Source organism: Pongo pygmaeus, chromosome 1 (assembly GCF_028885625.2).
Source record: "Pongo pygmaeus isolate AG05252 chromosome 1, NHGRI_mPonPyg2-v2.0_pri, whole genome shotgun sequence".
In the NCBI taxonomy this organism is placed as follows: Eukaryota; Metazoa; Chordata; class Mammalia; order Primates; family Hominidae; genus Pongo; species Pongo pygmaeus.
The window spans coordinates 164973465-164992860 of NC_072373.2; the positions used below are offsets into that span (position 1 = coordinate 164973465).

The window sequence follows — 19396 nt, forward strand, 5'->3', positions numbered from 1 at the left end:
TCTCTTCTCCACCCCTCCCCTCCTCCTTCCCTCCCCCTCCCCGCCCCCAGCTGCCGTATTCAGCAGTCTAGAGAGATTAGGAGGAGCTCTCTACAGTCTCTGGGCCTCAGGACTGATCTAACGTTTTGTAGCTCCCTGGATGAGAGAAATCAGAGACTCGACACCCAGGTGGTATTAGAAGCCTTCGCCTCCAGCCCGGCTCTCTCGCAAACCGGGGCTGGGGGACCACGGGGGGCCTCGGGCCGGGCGACTGGGAGGCTCCGGAGGCCGCGCGGGGCTCAGCGCTGCGCTCCGCGCGGGCAGCGCTACCTGAGCTGTCCATGGTGCTGGCGCGGTCCGGAGGCTGTCGGGCGGGACTCCGCGCCGCTGCCCCGGCGTTCACTCTCTGCTTGCCGCCAACCACGCCGCTTCCCGCACTTAAGTCCCCGTTACTGTCCACCAGCTGCAAAGATTCATAACCATCGTTGCTGGTCTTTTTCCGGTAGCTCCCGAGGAGGCTCATGGGCAAGCCCGGAGAAAAGAGAAAATAACCTGGGAAGCGAAGGGGGAGATGGAAGGTGGAAAGGGCTGAAGAAGGAATTAAAAAAAAAAAAAATTAAGTGCCCGACATGACGCAAAGAGGAGGGAAAAGAAGGAGCGGCCACCGGAGAGAAGCTTCGCCGGGCGAGGCGAAGCCGCCGCCCTGGGCTGAGCTCGGCTCGGGGCGCCGGGAGGAGGGAGGGAGGGAAGGAGACGCGGGCGGGCGGGGGCGCGCGTCCTCTGGGCCAACGCCGCGGAGCCGCCCGGCCCTGCCGAGCTCCGGGCCCCAGGCCAGCACCTCCTGGCTGAGGAGTGCCCGGAAGCAATCCTATAGGTGTCGCCGCGTCGCCCCGCCGCGCAGCAGGGCAGCGCCAAAGCCGCTGGCCCGCGGGGAGGGAAGGAAAGGGAGGTAGGAGGGGAGGGGAGGTTCGTGAGGAGGGGGGTTGAAGGCGGGAAACGGGGCGGGGTGGTCGGGGGAGGGGACTACTACGACGAGGGTTGGGAGGGTGTGTTCGCACGCGTGTGGCAGAGAAGAAAGGGGCGAGGTATCTCGGCCTGCGAAGCTTTGAGGACCAGGGGTCTTGTGGTAAAATCCAGACACACCCATTTCATGCAACTTCGCCTATTTTCACCGGAAGATTCCGCCAAAGCCACCAGGACGGTAATCGTCCTAGAGAACTGACTTGTAACTCAATTCAACAGAAAAAGAATGCAAGTTAAGTGCCAGAATATATCTATGCTAGGATATAAAGGAAGAGCAATATTTTGCACATTCTCCAGAACAGGGATGATCCCTAAGGGAGATATCAAAGAGTTGGGTATTCTAATACTAGGAGGCAGCGTCCGTTCTGCCTAGAGAGCAGACGTGACTGTTTAGAACTCTTTGTTGAGCGCATAAACTGGAGAGAAGGGCAAGGTTAAGTCGATCCGCCACCATTTACCTTAGGACCTGGAGAAAAGACTGTATCAGTTAGCTAGCTTGAAGGCCTGCTTGGGAAGCAAGATAGACAAGGATTTTTTTCCCCCATTCTCTAGCCTCACCCCTTATTTTTCTTTCATAATTCTGGCCGAAGAAAGCGGTCACTCATAATCAGAAGAGAATTTATCATGAAGTTAATTAAGCTGTGTACCTAATTTTGTATCTGTCATCGTGTATTCTTAAAAGAAGACTCCAACATTGTATAAGTTCTGGACCTTAACAAAACCTGGATAAACTCTGGTAAGTCTTAAAATGTAATTATCAAATGTTTATTTTCACCTAAAATAATAAGATTTCAGAAGGATTGCTCATTCTCATCATCTTAGGTCAAGATCAAGTAAGTCTTGGTTAAAAATTATCATTTTCTCTACTAAAACTTGGAGGGACTAAGTGAGGCACCCGTCAAGAGTCATTTGACAGAGTTTCCTCACCAAAACAGGAAAAAAGTACATGCATGTAAAATGTACTTGAGCCCATACACAAAGCCAGATTTGCTTTCTTCTCATCTTACATGGTTTTCTCTTGCTGTCCTTATTTCAATCACCTAAGGACACAAAATCAAACAATAGCATCTAAGAGACTTCAGTCCAGATCATTTGGGTCTCAGGAAGTTTCCAGGAAGCTCTAGCTTTACACAGGTCTACATAAAATAAATTGGACTAAGAGACATTTTCCTGTACAAGGATCACCCAAACACAGATTCTTGTAGGAAGAGCATCAATCAGAAGAAGTCCAAAGAAATGTTTTCTAAATCCTTCCAGTCCTTCTGGGGAAACCTGAACTTCCTGGCCAGTTGCTTTCCCAACTGCATTCTTTGATGAAGGTATGGTGTGTCCTGAATTGCAAATCAGAGTTAATGCTCATTTATAACAAGATCAAACAATCTGAATGGTGGCAGGAAAAACTGCAATAAAAATTTTAAAACAAATTTTTATACTTTCAATTTTCCAAATCTGTCAGATTGAACTATTTTAGTTACTTGACTAAAGTAATAATTCTGTAAAGTCTAGTAAATCTTTTCCCATAACATCTTAAATAATCTTTCTCTGTACTTTTTCTTTTAATTCATTACCGACACACAGGGACAGTAAATACCTAGTGTTCATCATGTGCCCTGACAAATGCTGGACTATAATCATTGGATTAATAGAATTTAGAACCAGCCTCAGTGACAGACTGAGACCCTGTCTCAAAAAATAAATAAATAAATACAGGATCATTTTTGAAAAGTGAAAATTATTATTTTCAAAAAGAACACTTTCAGTTATTTTTGCTCAATTTCAACTTGCAGACATATTGCTGAAAGAAATTATAGATGAGACATATGCCTTTGTATTTTTCAATGTCTATCTCTGGAGTTTGCAAGTGTAAAGAAAAATCTGAATGGGCTATAAGAATTTTATCTTTATACTTAATATAAATAAAGTCAATCAGGATAACTATTAATAATCCTATAAAATTGAAGATATAAGGAGCATATTAAGGCAGGAAAATACAATAACTAGGTTAATTTACAACAGCCTAAAAACTAGGGCTTGGGCCTAAATTTGGATATGCACCAATTTCAACATTAAAATTTTCTTTACTGTGCCAAAGATCAAATTCATATACTTATCAATGAATATCTCACTGTTCTACTCTATAAAACAAGCATAATATGAGTACCATCATTATATAGAAGAATTAGATTAGTACCTAACATATATATATATATATAGAGAGAGAGAGAGAGAGAGAAAAAGAGAGAGATTGAGAGAGAGAGTAGTAGTTAACAATTGTTCTCTATTACTATTATTGGTCTGTCTTGGGTGCAGCTCTACACTCAGTGCCTGGCAGTCTTAGTTTTTCCCATGGGAAAAGCTCAATAAAGGCTAAATATTATTTTTTCCAGGGATATCCTAATGGCAAATTGTCTTTGTAACTTTGAATGAGAATTTGGGCTTAAGGGAGGTGGCACTGGTCAAACACAAGGTGAACATTTATAGCCTAACTCTTGGGTTTCCAAACTCAAGACTACTTCATAACTTATCTCAAAAATACTACATCATACATGAGACAACGGCAAAGGATAAGATGCCCTCTTTTGGGGAGAGCAATCATTCCCTTTGTCTTTTCTCTTGCTGCCTTCAGGTGCTTTATTAACTTGATGAAGATTAGTGACACTGAGGAATACTGAGGAACCAGGCTCTATTCCACCCCATCCCCTTCATGCACACCCCATTCCAAATGCTATCCTGTCACAGCAGATGCCACATCACTTTTGGGGTGGGCTAAGAGATCAAGGTATGTATGCCATGACCTATGTAGGATTTTGATCTGTGATTTTCATTTCCAGAGAATATAATACATTGATTAAGACTGAAGTTGCCAGCCAGGTGTGGTGGCTCACACCTGTGGTCCTGGCACTTTGGGAGGCTGAGGTGGGCGGATCACGAGGTCAGGAGATTGAGACCATCCTGGCTAACACGGTGAAACCCTGTCTCTACTAAAAATACCAAAAAAAAAAACCAGGCGTGGTGGCAGGCACCTGTAGTCCCAGCTACTCAGGAGGCTGAGGCAGGAGAATGGCGTGAACCCAGGAGGCGGAGCTTGCAGTGAGCCAACAAAGTGAGACTCCGTCTCAAAAAAAAAAAAAAAATTGAAGTTGCCTGTGATTGATTCTTAGTTCCAATGACTCTTGGCTCTATGACTTTGGGCAAGTTACTTAACCTCTCTGCCTCACTTTTCTCCTCTGTAAAGTGAGGATTATAGTAATGCCGTCATAATAAGGTTATAGTAAGAAGTAAATTAGTTCCTAACATATAATAAGTGCTTAACATATGCCATCTATTACTACTATCATTCTTCTTTTTAAAATGTCACTTTTTCAAAAATGCAACTTCCCATCTGTAAAATCAAGCTTAAATCTGCCCAGCTTACCTAAGACATTTGTTATCATTATGACATATGATAACATAAAAGCAGTTTGTAAAATGTGAACTGATTGTTTTGCCCTGAGTTTTTAAATATTCACGTGTATGTATTTCCTATTGGATTTGGACTCTTTGAGGGCAAAAATCCATGTTTTGTTCATGTTTGTGTCCCTCATGACACTCCAAAGAACACCTCACTCTCATTAGATATTGAGTAAATATCTACTGAATTAATGAATAAACAAAAATGTCATGGCATTACCTAGTCCAGTGATTTAAACTATATGCTGTAGCCGATGAGTAAATTATAAAGTATTTTCATAAAAATGAAATAGGCTGGAAAACATCAGAGTTTGGAACACAGTAAGATATTGTTTCCTAAAATATTGTTTTGGGTTTGTGTGATATGTATGAGTGTGTGTATGTTTCTGCTCAGTAATGATATAAATGTATTTCTCACTGTGTGTCCTGATTATAAATATTTGAATGTCTATGTTATGGGACAATCTCTGGTACTAAGAGGTCCTAGTGTTCCCAATTATGAATGTCCTATACACTGTGACATCGAATTCATTTGGCCAATTGGACCACAAAAAGTTTTGGCTAAGCAGACAGTAAATGAAGCCAGAGCTTCTACTCTGTTCTCTCTGTTAGAAAATATATTATGATCAGGTTTCTAAAATGCATCTCTTCAATTTCCTATTTTAACAAACATAAATCAATGCACAGTATTGAAACTTACTTTGGCAATGTGCCTGAGGGCCATAATCCAGATTATCTCCTTATTGAATAAGGCCTATATATATACATAGTGCAAGGCACTTCAACTGGGGAACATCAAGCCATCTCTGACTCCCAGACATGTTTTGTCTGTCCTGTACTTCTTAAAATGAAAAACATTTTAGTTTAGATGCCTTTACAGAGGGTACATAGGCTCCAGTCTAAGGGCCATAGTTCACTACTACTTCCCAATGTAGAATACTCAACCTCCTCCACTCATTCCTACTACCAGTTACCCTTGCAGGCATTTGAGTTTGAGACCTGCAGTGTAGTGGCAAAACCTTAAGGAGAAATACTCCCAAGAGAGACGCCAAAAGACACGTCTTTAGGCCACAGTCCAGAAGAAAGCAAAATAGACTGAGAATCCTCTCCTGACTCTGCTCTTAATCAGCAGGGTGGCCTTGATCCATTCTCCTTCTCTCAGCAGTAAAATCGAAGATATTGAATTACATGATTCTCTTTAGTTCTCAAAACTTTAGTTGTCACTTCCCTCTCTCCTCCAAATGATGTCCATAGGGAAAAACCATAGTCATTTAAGTGCTACAGTTTGCTGTGTCCCAGTTAATCAAGGTTTTGCTATAGAAATGCATGCATAAATAGTAGCAGCTGTCAAGAGGGACATATAAAGCAACACACAAGAGAGAAGAGGAGGTATGCTGGAAAAAATCGGGTGAGCTGATGGATGACATTTAACAGAAGAAAATCTGAACTATTCCTATAATGTTCTTAGGCGTGGGGATATCTGTTCTTGGTGTTTGACGGGATTCTGGGTCTTCCAGAAAATAGGACAAATTTCCCAGGTAGGGCATTTTTTTTTTTTTAAAGATAACCCAATATCATGAAACCTGTGTTTCCTTGACACTCTAATAAGTAACAAAATAACTGCCATTGATTATTTATCATTTGCCAGGTGCCTTACCTACCTTAAATCTAAAGATTTTATTCTTATTTTGAGGCAGACTTGGAGAGGTTAAGTAACTGGCCCAGGGTTACACAACCATCAGTTAGGATTCAAACCTCCATCTTCCTGATCATGCTTTGGCCACTGCGGCAGCCTAAAGAGGCAATTCCACTGATCAAAGTGAAAGCTGAAGGACATTTAGGTCATTCCTTAGATCTGACCTGCCTTACTAAGTGTGGTCAGTGGAAAATGGTTTGGGCAACTTATGGAAATTGCACTTTGGGAGGCTGAGGCAGGCAGATCACCTGAGATCAGGAGTTCGAGACCAGCCTGGCCAACATGGTGAAACCCCGTCTCTACTAAAAAACAAAGAAACAAACAAAAAATTAGCTGGGCGTGGTGGCACGTGCCTGTAGCTCCAGCTACTCAGGAGGCTGAAGCAAGAGAATCACTTGAACCTGGGAGGCAGAGGTTGCAGTGAGTCGAGATCATGCCACTGCACTCCAGCCTGGGTGACAGAGGGAGACTCTGTCTCAAAAAAAAAAAAAAAGAAGAAAGAATCAAATGAGGCACATGGAAGCATATAGTAAACACTAAAGCCCTACTTAAATACTGCATTTTATCAAATCTAAGAAACCATCCATTCTAAGTCACAACATAAGAAAAATATGCTACTAAAGAAAGTATGACATACTATCAATCTTAAGATACCCCAAGATTTCTTAAATATCAATATGTTAAAAATCTTTTATAATCAATGTAACAAATGTTATTATTTGACCGTATATTAGTCTGAGAATATATTTGTCAATTTATTATTCACGTATTTTGAGCAATTCTGGCAGGTGAAGACAATACCCATCATGTTTTATGAGGTCTAGCACAGTGCCTGCCAAGTAATAGGTGCTCAGAAAGTATCTGCTAATTGAATGAAAATACCAAAAAACTTTATTTTGGAAGCAATCTTTAGTTTACAGAAAACATTGCTCTGGTTTCTTTAATGAGCTCACTTAAAAAACACATTTCCATTTGCTAACATTTAACTTATCCTTGACTTTTCAAGGACATGCTCATAGTATAATGTTTGCCTTAGTTCATTTTGTGCTGCTATAATAGAATACAGGAGACTGAGTAATTTACAAAGAGCAGAGATTTATTTCTTACAGTTTCTGGGGCCAGGAAGTCCAAGACCAAGGAGCCTACATCTGGTGAGGGCCTTCATGCTGCATCATCCCGTGAGAGAAGGCAGGAGGGCAAGAGAGGATAAGAAAGGAAGAGAGAGCAAGGGGGTTGAGGGGGAGGGAAACTCGCTTTAATCAAGAGTGCACTCCCATAGTAATGGCATTAATCCATTCATGAGGGTGGACCCCTTATGGCCTAATCACCTGTTAATGGTACCACCTCTTATTACTGTGAGAATGGCAATTAAATTTCAACATGAGTTGTGGAGGGGATATTCAAACCATAGCAACGTTATACTGTACCATATATATACATATAATATATATTATATATATAATATATATATAATATATATATATAAAATCCACAGTTCCTATATAATAACTCCCATAGCCCTCGACATAGTAAACAAAACCTCTTTCTCTTTCTCTCTCTCTCTCTCTCTCTCTCTGATGTTCTGCCTCCCTACTTTCACCTGTCCAAGGCAGGACTCTTACCTGATTGTGGGTCATAAAACCCTCATCCCAGAGGGTGTCCTGCCCCATCCCTGGGGGAAGAAATGCTGCGCAGAGAAGACAAATAGAGTCTAAACAGGCCCTATTGGGTTTAGATCATATACTTTTTGTTGATGAATCACATTTTAACACAGTTGTCCATGCTTCAATCATGCCTACCCAATGAAGTCTTCATACAAGGCCCAAGAGGATAGGGTTTGGGGACCTTCCAGATAGCTGAGTAAGTGGAGGTTCCTGGAGGATGGTGCACCCAGAGAGGGCATGGCAACTTGGCATCCCTTTCCTTGTATCTTTGTAATATCCTTTATTATAACCCAATAAACGTGTTTCCCTGAGTTCTGTGAGCCCCTCCAGCAAATTAATCAACCCAAAGAGGGGATCATGGGAACCCAAACTTGAAGCTGGTCGATCAGAAGTTTTAGAGGCCCAGACTTGCAACTGGTGTCTGAAAATGGAGATGGTAGGTTGGGGGAGCAATTTTGGGGACTGTGTCAGTGGTATCTGACACTATCTCCCGGTAGATAGTCTCAGAACTGGAGGACACTCAGCTGGTGTCCACTGCACAATTGTTTGTTTGTGGGGGGGAAGTGCCCATTTGATCACAGAAGCCTTTAATTTGTGTTGATTGTTACTGTGAGAAAATAAGAAAAAGCACTTTGAGTGTGTTTTTCCACACACAGATATACCTACATTACCGTTTCAAGAGTAACTCATGGAAGCATCAGTCCTTTTCATCTGTCATTTTACAAGTAGGAAAACTTCACCTTCTCAAGTGGGCTGGTTCTGTGATCGACTTCTCTCAGTCTTGAAGAAAACACTGAAAATTTTTATGCAGTAAATAGTTCCCCAAAGTCAGCTGCAAACCAACACTGAAGTGAAAGTTTTCCTAAATCCTGGATAGTCCCATGTTTGGCCCTGAGCCCATTATGTGTGATTTCATGTTCAAGATCCTTAAAATCTGGATGCTTCTTTTTGCAACCCCATTGTACCTAACAGGGTGCTGGGCCACAGAGCATGTAGAACTTGGGGCAAATCGTCTATGCTGGTGATGCAGAAGGCAGTCACCACCCCAGACACAGGTGGAACAAATTCTTGGGGTGCTGAGTCTCCAGAGCACCAAATCACTGCTGCTCACTTGACAACATCTAATTAAAGGGAAGGAACTAGCATTTTCTGAACACTAAACTAAGTGCATGGGTTTTTCATCTATTCGAATGTGAAAGGTTTCATGAGAAGGATTACCATACCCAAAGAGATAAAACTCTGGAATGCAGCTGAGTGTGGGCTAAGCAGTGATTGCTAGTGATCCTCAATATTGCTCTCCATCTTCTATGCTTCTATGCCCTTTAGCTGGGCATGTGGCGACATAGTATAAATATTTTTCAGTCTCTTTCATGTCTTGGACCTGCCACATGCAAGTTTTCTGTAATCTACTAGGTGCATACATAGGACTAAGTTGTAGCCATTGTAATTATAAGCAAAAATAATATGTGCAATTTCTGGTATGGATCCTTAAAAAGGAGGGTAGGTGGTATGTCCTTCCAATCCTTTTCCCTTTCTTCTAGTTGGAATACGGAGCTCCAGCAGGTACTTGGACCATGAGTTAACCTTGAGGGTGGAAGACATTCACAATGAAGCAGTAAAACAGAAGAACCCCGAGCTCCAGAGAGCCCTAGCAACCCTAGACTGATTACCTCTAGATTACTTAGAGGTGAGAGAAAAACAAACTACTTAGTTATTATTTTGCCACTGTTATTTTGCTTTTTTCTGTTATGTGCATCCAAACTAACTGGGGTACAACCTACCACCATTAACCACTGGATTTCAGACTTTTTTTCTTTTTTTTTTTTTTTTTTTTGAGATGGAGTTTTCACATTCTTGTTGCCCAGGCTGGAGTGCAGTGGCGCAATCTTGGCTCACCTCCCGGGTTCAAGCAATTCTCCTGCCTCAGCCTCCCCAGTGGCTGGGATTACAAGCACACACCACCATGGCCAGCTAATTCTTTTGTGTTTTCAGTAGAGACGGGGTTTCAGCATGTTGGCCAGGCTGGTCTCAAACTCTTGACCTCAGGTGATCCGCCTGCCTTGGCCTCCCAAAGTGCTGGGATTACAGGCATGAGCCACCGTGCCCGGACACTTTCAGATATTTATTTACAAAAATATTTACTGGGAATTACATGTTCATGTGGTCATGGACAAATGTGATAACTTCTCTAAACCTGTGTTTTCTCATCCATAAAATACTAATAAAAACAGGGTAGTTATTAAAATTGCATAATATAAAGTACATAAAGAGCTTAGCATAATGCCTGGCATATAGTGAGGGTTCAATGAATGCTATCTATTGTGTTATTTGTTGTCATTGTCCTTCAACATAGCTCAGTCTATTGTGTCTGACTCCAAAGCCAGTGATCACTCCATCTCATCCTGCTATTCAGAGACTGTCTTTCAGGACAGACCCAGCCCAGAGCTGTGGACCCCTGACTCTGTTACCAGTGAACTCCCAAGTACAGCTATCCCTTCCTTTGGGTGTAATTCTCTTTCTTTGATCTATTTGCATGATCTCAATACAGTCTAGAATATTTTAAGCCATTAAAGGTGATACAAAGCTTAAAGCAAAATGTCAGTGTTATGACACAGTGGTTCTGAGACTATTAGCTTCAATATGGCCAAATGAGAGAGTCTGACTTATTTTCCATTTGTGCTAAAAGTAAACTTAGGTAATAAGTGGGGGTATTTTTAATTTATTATTCTATCTTTTTACTTTCTATTAGGGAAATTTTCAAACATACTCAAAAGTAGAGAAAATCATATAATGGACTTCTTTGTATATATCACTCAGTATCAATACTCACGAAGTTGGTCCATTTCTCCATCATCCAGGAAAGACACTGGTGTTGATGCTGACATCCCTATCAAGGACAATAACTACCATGGCTCTTAGTGCCTTGGTGTAACCTGGGATGTGTGGCCTTCTGGCCAAGCATCTGTGATTTCATATTGTTGAAGCATTCGTTATAACCCTGGGGTTGCAGCTCTCTGTAAGTTTGCTGTGGCCTGACCAAGAAAGAAGGCATATGCAGATTTCTACAGAAATTATAATTCCATTAAAGAATTTGAGATGAGGAAGGTTAATATCTCTCAGAGTACAAAGTGATTTTAGAACATAAAGTATTTCTTTGGGTTGAATTATATAGAAGTTTGTCACTGTACCTGTGTTCCTGAACTATCTGTGAAACATGAATATGCGGGCTAAGAAACTGTTTATCTTAATAAATAATTAACAAACACTTTGAACGGTAAAAAAAAAAAAAAAGTCATGGTCAGTCTTTTTTCATATGTATAGACCCCTTACTACCGTTAAGCAAATTCCAGACTTCATAATTTGGGGGGAGTAACTATCAGATTTCATCTGTACTAGAATTGCGGCAAAGTACCATTCCACCTGCCTGCTGAGAGGCCAAAGCTATTCCCTAACCAGTTTCTCTTCAGGAGACTGTCAAAGGACACTGCATACCTTCCCATTTCCTTTTTTCCCAGTAAAAACAACACATCATTCATTCAGTTTCTTGTCCTCACCTCACCTCCCACCTTCACCCACCCTAGACCCACAAAACTTGCCTCAGTTTCAAGTACTAGTTGTAATCTTAGGCCTTGCTGCCCAACAGATCTCAAAATCAGCATGGAAGTAATGTAATCATCCAACTAGTTCACCTTGCCCACTGCCCAGATAAGAGCCGATTTATCAAGACAGGGGAATTGCAATAGAGAAAGAGTGTAATTCACACAGAGCCAACTGAACGGGAGATCAGAGTTTTATTACTTGATTCAGTCTCCTTGGAAAATTCAGACACTAGGGTTTTTTTAAAGGATGATTTGGCACATAGGGGGGCCAGGGAGTGGGGAGTGCTGATTGATTGGGTCAGAGATGGAATCATAGGGGGTCAAAGTGGGTTCTTCTTGCTGTCTTCTGTTCCTGGGAGGCGCTGCAGAACTGGTTGCGCCAGATTACCAGTCTGGGTGGCACCAGCTGGTGCCTCAGAATGCAAGGTCTGAAAAACATCTCACACCAATCTTAGGTTTTACAATAATGATGTTACCCCAAGGAGCAACCGGGGAGGTTCAGAACTTGCAGCCTCCGGCTACAGGACTCCTAAACCTACATTTCCAATCTTGCAGCTAATTTATTAGTCCTACATGGGCAGTCTGGTTTCAGGCAAGAAGGGCTGTTATCATCTTTGTTTCAAGGTTAAACTAAGTTCCTCCCAAACTTAGTTCAGCCTGCACCCAACAATGAACAAGGGCAGCTTGAAGGTTAGAAGCAAAATGGAGTCATTAAGTCAGATCTGTCACTGTCATAATTTTCTCACTGTTATAATTTTTGCAAAGGCAGTTTCATTAAGTTTTGCCAAAATAGGAGAAATGTATGGACTACTAAAGCTGGAGAGAGTTAAAAAGGGTAGACTATCCCTTTCAATTTAAAGATAAGAAAATCAAGACAGAAAAATGAAAAAAATTGATTCACATTTCAGCTTTCTAAAATGCAGAGATCTAATTATGTGACTCAGTTGCTTAAAACTATTCAAGGGTTTCCTATCACCCTCAGTCAAAGGTAGTCAGCATAATGGACTCTGCATTCTAGGACCAGCTAATTTCCCTCAAGACTCAGCCCTCAGCCTTCACCACCTCCCCCTTCCCAACCTCTTTCTAAGTCCAGACAAAGAGCTTCGTTGCGATCCCCCACCTGGCCAATCCCAGCCTGCCCTTCAGATCCCTAAATGGAGATAGCACGTCCCAGGAAACCATCCAATTTCTCAAAACAACGTTTGATATCATTTTATGAGGTCCCGTAGAATAGTCTACGTCTTCTAACATAGCACTTACAACATGCTACACTGAAATTGCCTATTTACATGTATGACTTCCCACACCAGACTGTAAGCTCCATGATGGCAGAGCCATATTTGGTACCTAACTCCATGCCTAACACAGGGTAGATGCCTGATAAAGATGTGCCAAATGAGGCTGGGCATGGTGGCTCACTCCTGTAATCCCAGCACTTTGGGAGGCTGAGGCAGGTGGATCACGAGGTCAGGAGTTCAAGACCAGCCTGGCCAACATGGTGAAACCCCGTCTCTAATAAAAATACAAATAATTAGCCAGGCGTGGTGGCGGGTGCCTGTAATCCCAGCTACTCAGGAGGCTAAGGCAGAGAATTGCTTGAACCCGGAAGGCGGAGGTTGCAGTGAGCTAAGATTGCGCCACTGCACTCCAACCTGGGTGACAGAGCTAGATTCCGTCTCAAAAAAAAAAAAAAAAAAAAGATGTGTCCAATGAATGAATAACTACTGCCACTGGGCAGAGTCAGTCAACAACCTATGAAAAGATGTTCTACGCTGTTTAGCACCCAATGAAGGTTAGTTAGCCTTTGTACTTATTATTGATTAAGGTCACAGAGCTACATATAGGAGACTGGTTTTCTGACCAGTCTGGGTCAGAGTTCTCAGCATTCCATTACACTGCTTAATATGAATTCAGCCAATAAAGTTGTCACTTACTGCTACTTTCCATTTCTACTGTATTAAAGTAGACAAACAGATTTGTAGCCTACTGCAATTATTTTAGTTGAAAACTTTGACTTTATTTTTGATCCGAGTAGGAGACTGACAAACTCCAGACCATTTTTCTGAAAAACTTGCAGATCATCATGTTTTAAAATTCCCTTTGGGCCATATTTTATTTATGAATAACAGAGTATGACTCTTTAATCTTTGCCTCTGAAATCTCTATGCCCATGTGGTATAGACTATAGGGAACCATGTGTTGGTAAAAAATAAGAAGTTTTCAAAAGAAGGCAGAAGATTGCAAATTACAAAAAGGAAATGTCCAAGTAGTGGTAAGTATGTCTTAAGCTCATGGTACAAAGATAATGATAGCAGTGCTTTTCTAATGCCTTTATAGCCTTGGTCACAAGATTGGAAAGCATAGTGGTGTTAGTTTTCAATTCCATAAGGATTTACTGAGTATTACCATGGGGCCAGTTCCCTTGTCCTCAATCTATCTTAACTTTCAATGGGAAGCAATGATAGGAGGAAAAAAATAGCAAAGACCTATTAAATAATTCAGTAAAACTTAAGTCAACACAAACCCCATTTACTAGAACTTTCTCAGTGTGGTAGTTAAGAACATGGACTTTGGAGATGGACAGACCCAGACTTCCAGCCTGGATATTTGAACTTGAGCAAAATACATAACTTTTCTGAGTCTCAGTTTCTCATTTGTTCATTGAGGTACTACCCTACTGATTGGCTGTACATATTAAATTAGCTACAGTAGCTATAGTGTACATTTATTCTTTTATCAACCAAGAAGAGTGGTCCCTTTTTCTGGGAAATTCTCTTCTGTGGTTGGGTTAGAGTTGCCATAGCCCAGGGATAGGTAACTGTAACCAAGCTAGGTCAACCATGGCTTTTTCACAGGACTTTTCCATTTAAAACCAGAAAGAGCAAGTCTGAGTCCGTCCTTCCCTAGAACAAAGATGACACACAGAGGTTGAAGGAGCCATTCTTTCTGACATGTGGAGATAAGTGATCTGAGAGAACAATGCTGCTGAGGAGGGAGAAGTAAGTTTGAGAGAGGAAGATAGGTATATAGGAAAAACAGTGTTTATATTCTAGAAATTCAGGAGACCTAGATGCACTCCCATGCTTTGTACAATTACAAGATCCCCCTTTTTCAATTTAGTTAATTCAGATTGCATCTCTGTCACTTGTAATCAAAGGAATCCTGCCTAATACAGTACTTAACACAATGCCTGCATCACTGTAGCTCAATACACTGAAGTTATTATGATTTCCTCACATAATTGGATTAGCACTTCCATCCCTACTTCTCTATAACACACAAAAAGAAGAACTTAAGATGCCTAAATAAAAGCTTACATTATAAATGTAGCAAAAATAATAAGCATCATGCTACCACTTAGAATCCTTACATATTAACCTAAACCTCCTATACTTTTTTTCTGGCTATAACTAACATTTATGCTGTACTCTATATTGTACAGAGAACATTTTTTAAGCAAAACATTGTCCAGTAGAAATATAATGTGAGCCATATATGTAATCTTTTAATTTCCAGCAGCCAAAATAAATTTTTACAAGTGAATTTAAAAAATAAACAAGTGAATTAATTTTAATAACACTTTATTTAACTCAATGAGTACAATATATTGCCATTTCAACATGTAATCAATAAGATATTTTATATATTTTTCCACTTAAGTGTTCAAAATCTACTGTGTATTTTATACTTACAGCACATCTCAATTGGACTAGCCACATTTCAAATGCTCAATAGCCACTTATAGCCAGTGGCTACTACATCAGACAGTGCAGATATAAAATGCTGTAGTCAATCTTCACAACAATTTTAAGAAGACTGAAGCTTTTGTAATTACAGATGATAAAATTGAACTCAAAAAAATTAAGTGATTTTTTTTCATAGTCAACAACTAATCAGTGCCAAGCCCAGGATCAAACCTTGGCCTTTGCCCTCTACATTTTCTGCTTCTTATTTATGTTACCCATACAATAAGAACTGATGTTCAACATGATCCTGAAATACAGCCAAATCAAACAGATACATAAATAATGACATGACTTCACCTATAAAATGAAAAGACCGGATTGGTGGGCAATAGGTACAAGGATTTATCTTCTATATTTTCTGTTATAGTTCACAAGTCAGGTTTCAAGAGAAAAATGGGTATTCCTGATATGTCTTAACCATTATCATTTTCTCTGAACCTTTTCACAAAGTCCTTTCATTGCTTTTTCTTTGTAGCAACAAACGAATTCCTTGTTTTGATGCAAATTAACCCTGCAAATTAACAAGAAACTTGTTTTTTAGTTAAGATAACTGAGTGAAAGTGCTTAGCACAATGCCTGGAACATAGCAATTTATGTTGATTTCCTTTGCATCATAGGGTAAACATGTTTTCAAGGAAAATGTAATACCTGGGAAAATACACTAATAGAAATTAAGTTTGATTCTAAATGAAAATTATATTCTTAAAAATAATCTGCCTCTGTATTTGAACAGACAAAACTATGCCTCTGTACGTGCATATCTGCCCCTATATGTGCATAGACCAACATATTAACAATAATTAGCTCTTGATAATGGTATTAGAAATGACTTAAAGTAGATGTTTATTTTTGTATGTTATGAAAAAATGTTTGCAAAAATGGCTGCAAACATTCATCCCACTCACCCTCACTTGCTGCCATCCATATCACAATGCAATATTATTTTATATTTCTTCTCACCAAGAGGTAGAGTACACTTCTTCACTCCTTGAATCTGGGCTGGCCTTGTGACTTGCTTTGTACAATAGAGGGTGTTGGGGAGTGAGTGTCTGTGTCCCTCCAAAATTCCTATGTTGAAGGCCTAACTCCCAATGTGGTAGTATTTAGAGACGGGGGCCTTTGGAAGATGATTACGTTTAAATGAGGTTATGTGGGTAGGGCCCCCATCATGGGATTAGTGTCCTTATAAGGAAAAGAAGAAACACCAGAGCATGTGCTCACTGTCTCTCTCGCTCTCTCTCTCACACACCCCATCTACCCCCATGTGAGGACTCAATGAGAGGCAGCCAGCAGCCTTCTGCAAGCCAGGATAAGGGTCCTCATAGCAACTGAATCTGCCAGCACCTTTATCTTGACCTTCCCAGCCACCAGAACAGTGAGATATAAGTGTGTGTTGTTTACGCTATCCAGTCTATGATGTTCTGTTACAGCAGCCTGAGCTGACTGAGGCAGAGGGGAAGTACTGTTTTACCAGCTCCAGACACAGGCCCAAGAGCACTGCGGATTTCTGCTTGCTCTCTTGGCTCCTCTTCTCCTTCTCCAGGATAACAAGCCCAAGCTAGTCTGCTGTAGGATGGGAGGCCACATGGAGGAGCTGATCCTGACATCCCAGCTGATGCCTCATACATTTGAGTGAGCCCCAATGACAACAGCTGAGGTTGGCCCAGACTGGAAGAACTGCCCTCTGAGCTCATTTAAATTACTGCCAGCAGAATTGTGCCCTGAATGTATGCTGTCTTAAGCCACTAATTTTGGGGGTGATTATCTCAACACAGTGTAAAATAAAAAATAAAAAATAAACTGGCTGGGTCTAATGGCTCACACCTATATTCCCAGTACTTTGGGAAGCCAAGGCAGGAGGATCACCTGAGCCCAGGAGTTTGAGACCAGCCTAGGCAACATGATGAGACCCCATCTCTACAAAAAAAATTAAAGAAAATAGCCAGGCATAATGGTGTGCGCCTGTGGTCCCAGCTACTCAGGAAACTGAGGCAGGAGGATTGCTTGAGCCCAGGAAGTCGAAGCTGTAATGAGCCACGTTCATGCTGCTGCACCCCAGCCTAGGCAATACACCAAGACCCTGTCTCAGGAAAAAAAAAAAAAAAGTTTGGGGTGGTTTATTATGTAGCAAAACCTAAATTAATACATATGTGTTTTCCAGAGTTTCTACAATGAAAAGCATAATAACATTCATTAAAAAAAAAAAAAAAACCAGGCCGGGTGTGGTGGCTCATGCCTGTAATCCCAGCACTTTGGGAGGCCAAGGTGGGTGGATCATCTAAGGTCAAGAGTTCGAGACCAGCCTGGCCAACATGGTGAAACCCCGTCTCTACTAAAAATACAAATAATTAGCCAGGCGTGGTGGCAGACACCTGTAATCCCAGCTACTCAGGAGGCTGAGGCAGAAGAATTCCTTGAACCTGGGAGGCAGAGGTTGCAGTGAGTTGAGATTGCGCCATTGCACTCCAACCTGGGCAACAAGAGCAAAACTCCGTCTCAAAAAATAAAAAGTAAATAAAAAATAAAAACATTTGTAAAGAAGTCAGAAAGAAAGGAAGAACAAAGGAAAGGGAGTGAAGGCGGGAAAAAAGTGACAATGGTGGGAGGGAGAGAGGAAAGTAGGAACAAAAGAAGAAAAGCAAAAACAGATCTGCGTGCAAAAACACAGATCTGGGTACAAATCCTCACTCCACCATCCACTAGTTGTGTTAGTCAAGTTGTCCAAAGCTTTTCTATCAAACTTTTCATATCAAACTTTTCTAATATTGCTTACCTCGTAGAATTGCTTTATGAATGAAAGGTGATATTTACAGCACCCAGCAGAGTATCTGACCCTTAACAGCACTCAGTACATCTCATACCCCTTCCTCACTTTCTCCTTTTTTCTACACCCAGCAAAACCTGGATTTTTATGGCTCAGCTTTATCCCACTCAAGTATGCAGGGATATAGTTCACATTTTATTTTAAATTCATTTTAATCTCCTTTCCCAGGCAGAACAGGCTAAGTGACTCAAAATCCATTTAATTAGGTCCTTCTGCACCTTTAGCTTTGGAGAAAATGTTAAATAATAGGAATGCTATAGATTGATTACTAACTTTACCTTGAATATTTTATTATGAAAATTTCAAACATACTGAAAAAGCTGAAAGAATTTCACATGATGAATATCTACATATCTAATGTATAAATTCAATAATTTGGCTAGGCACGGTGGTTCACACCTGTCATCCCAGCAGTTTGGGAGGCCAAGGTGGGTGGATCACTTGAGGTCAGCAGTTTGAGACCAGCCTGGTCAACATAGCGAAACCCCGTCTCTAATAAAAATACAAAAATTAGCCAGGTGTGATGGCGTATGCCTGTAATTCCAGCTACTCATGAAGCTGAAGCAAGAGAATCGCTCGAACCCAGGAGGCGGAGGTTGCAGTGAGCCAAGATAGTGCCCTGCACTCCAGCCTGGGTGACAAAGTAAGACTCCATCTCAAACAAACAAACAAAAAATTCAATAATTTGAAACATTTTGCAAGTTTGCTTTATCTAGATATTTGGGATTTTATCGTTTTTGCTGAACTTTTAAAGAATGAACTGAGACATTTTACTTCACATCTTAATTTTTCATGATGCATTTCCTAATAGGGACATTTTCCTACACAACACAAAATTAATAATTCCTTACTGTCATCTAATATCCAATCTATATCTAAGTATCTCCAATTGTCTCTGAAAATGTCTTTGCTAATAGCTGACTTTTTAATAATAGCTAACATTTAGATAGTCATGATTCTTACAATACTCTAAGGTGGATATTATTATTATCATACTATAGTTAAAGAAATTAAGTTCAAATGCTAACTGCCCTTCAGCACCATAGGAAAGGTAATAGTTTAAAAATAAACAACAACAACAAAAAATGCTAACTGCCTTGCCAAAGATCACATAGATAGTTTGTGGAAAAGTTATTATTTAAGCTTATTTAAGTGTTTAAGTGTTTTTCAATAGATCAGGCTGATATGTGAACAAATGCATTTAAATTTTTTAAAAATCAATATACTCTAAAACAATAAAGCTTTCAGAAGAAAACCTACATAAAGTAATATCACAATATTGACGCAAACAGAATTCTTAAACAGTACTCAAAAAGTAGGAACTGTGAAGCAAATCAATAAAGTAGACTGCATTAAAGAATTTTGGTTCATCCAAAGATATCATTAAGAAAGTGAAAATAGAAACCGCATTGACA

The 19396-nt window shown here is 40.5% G+C and overlaps 1 protein-coding gene across 9 annotated transcripts in view; it reads right to left on the bottom strand.

Annotated features, from left to right (window-relative positions):
* The window catches only part of DNAJC6 (DnaJ heat shock protein family (Hsp40) member C6), a 166359-nt gene that overhangs the window by 105163 nt on the left and 41800 nt on the right, over nt 1-19396 (bottom strand). For 3 of the 9 annotated variants that reach the window (XM_063654583.1, XM_063654567.1, XM_054484068.2), the window contains one exon: nt 310-531. The exons of the other annotated variants lie outside the window; for them this stretch is intronic. In XM_063654583.1, coding sequence (XP_063510653.1) covers nt 310-502 — 193 coding nt within the window. In that variant the 5' untranslated portion in view covers nt 503-531. The remainder of the gene's footprint in view (nt 1-309; nt 532-19396) is intronic. 9 annotated transcript variants of the gene reach the window in all.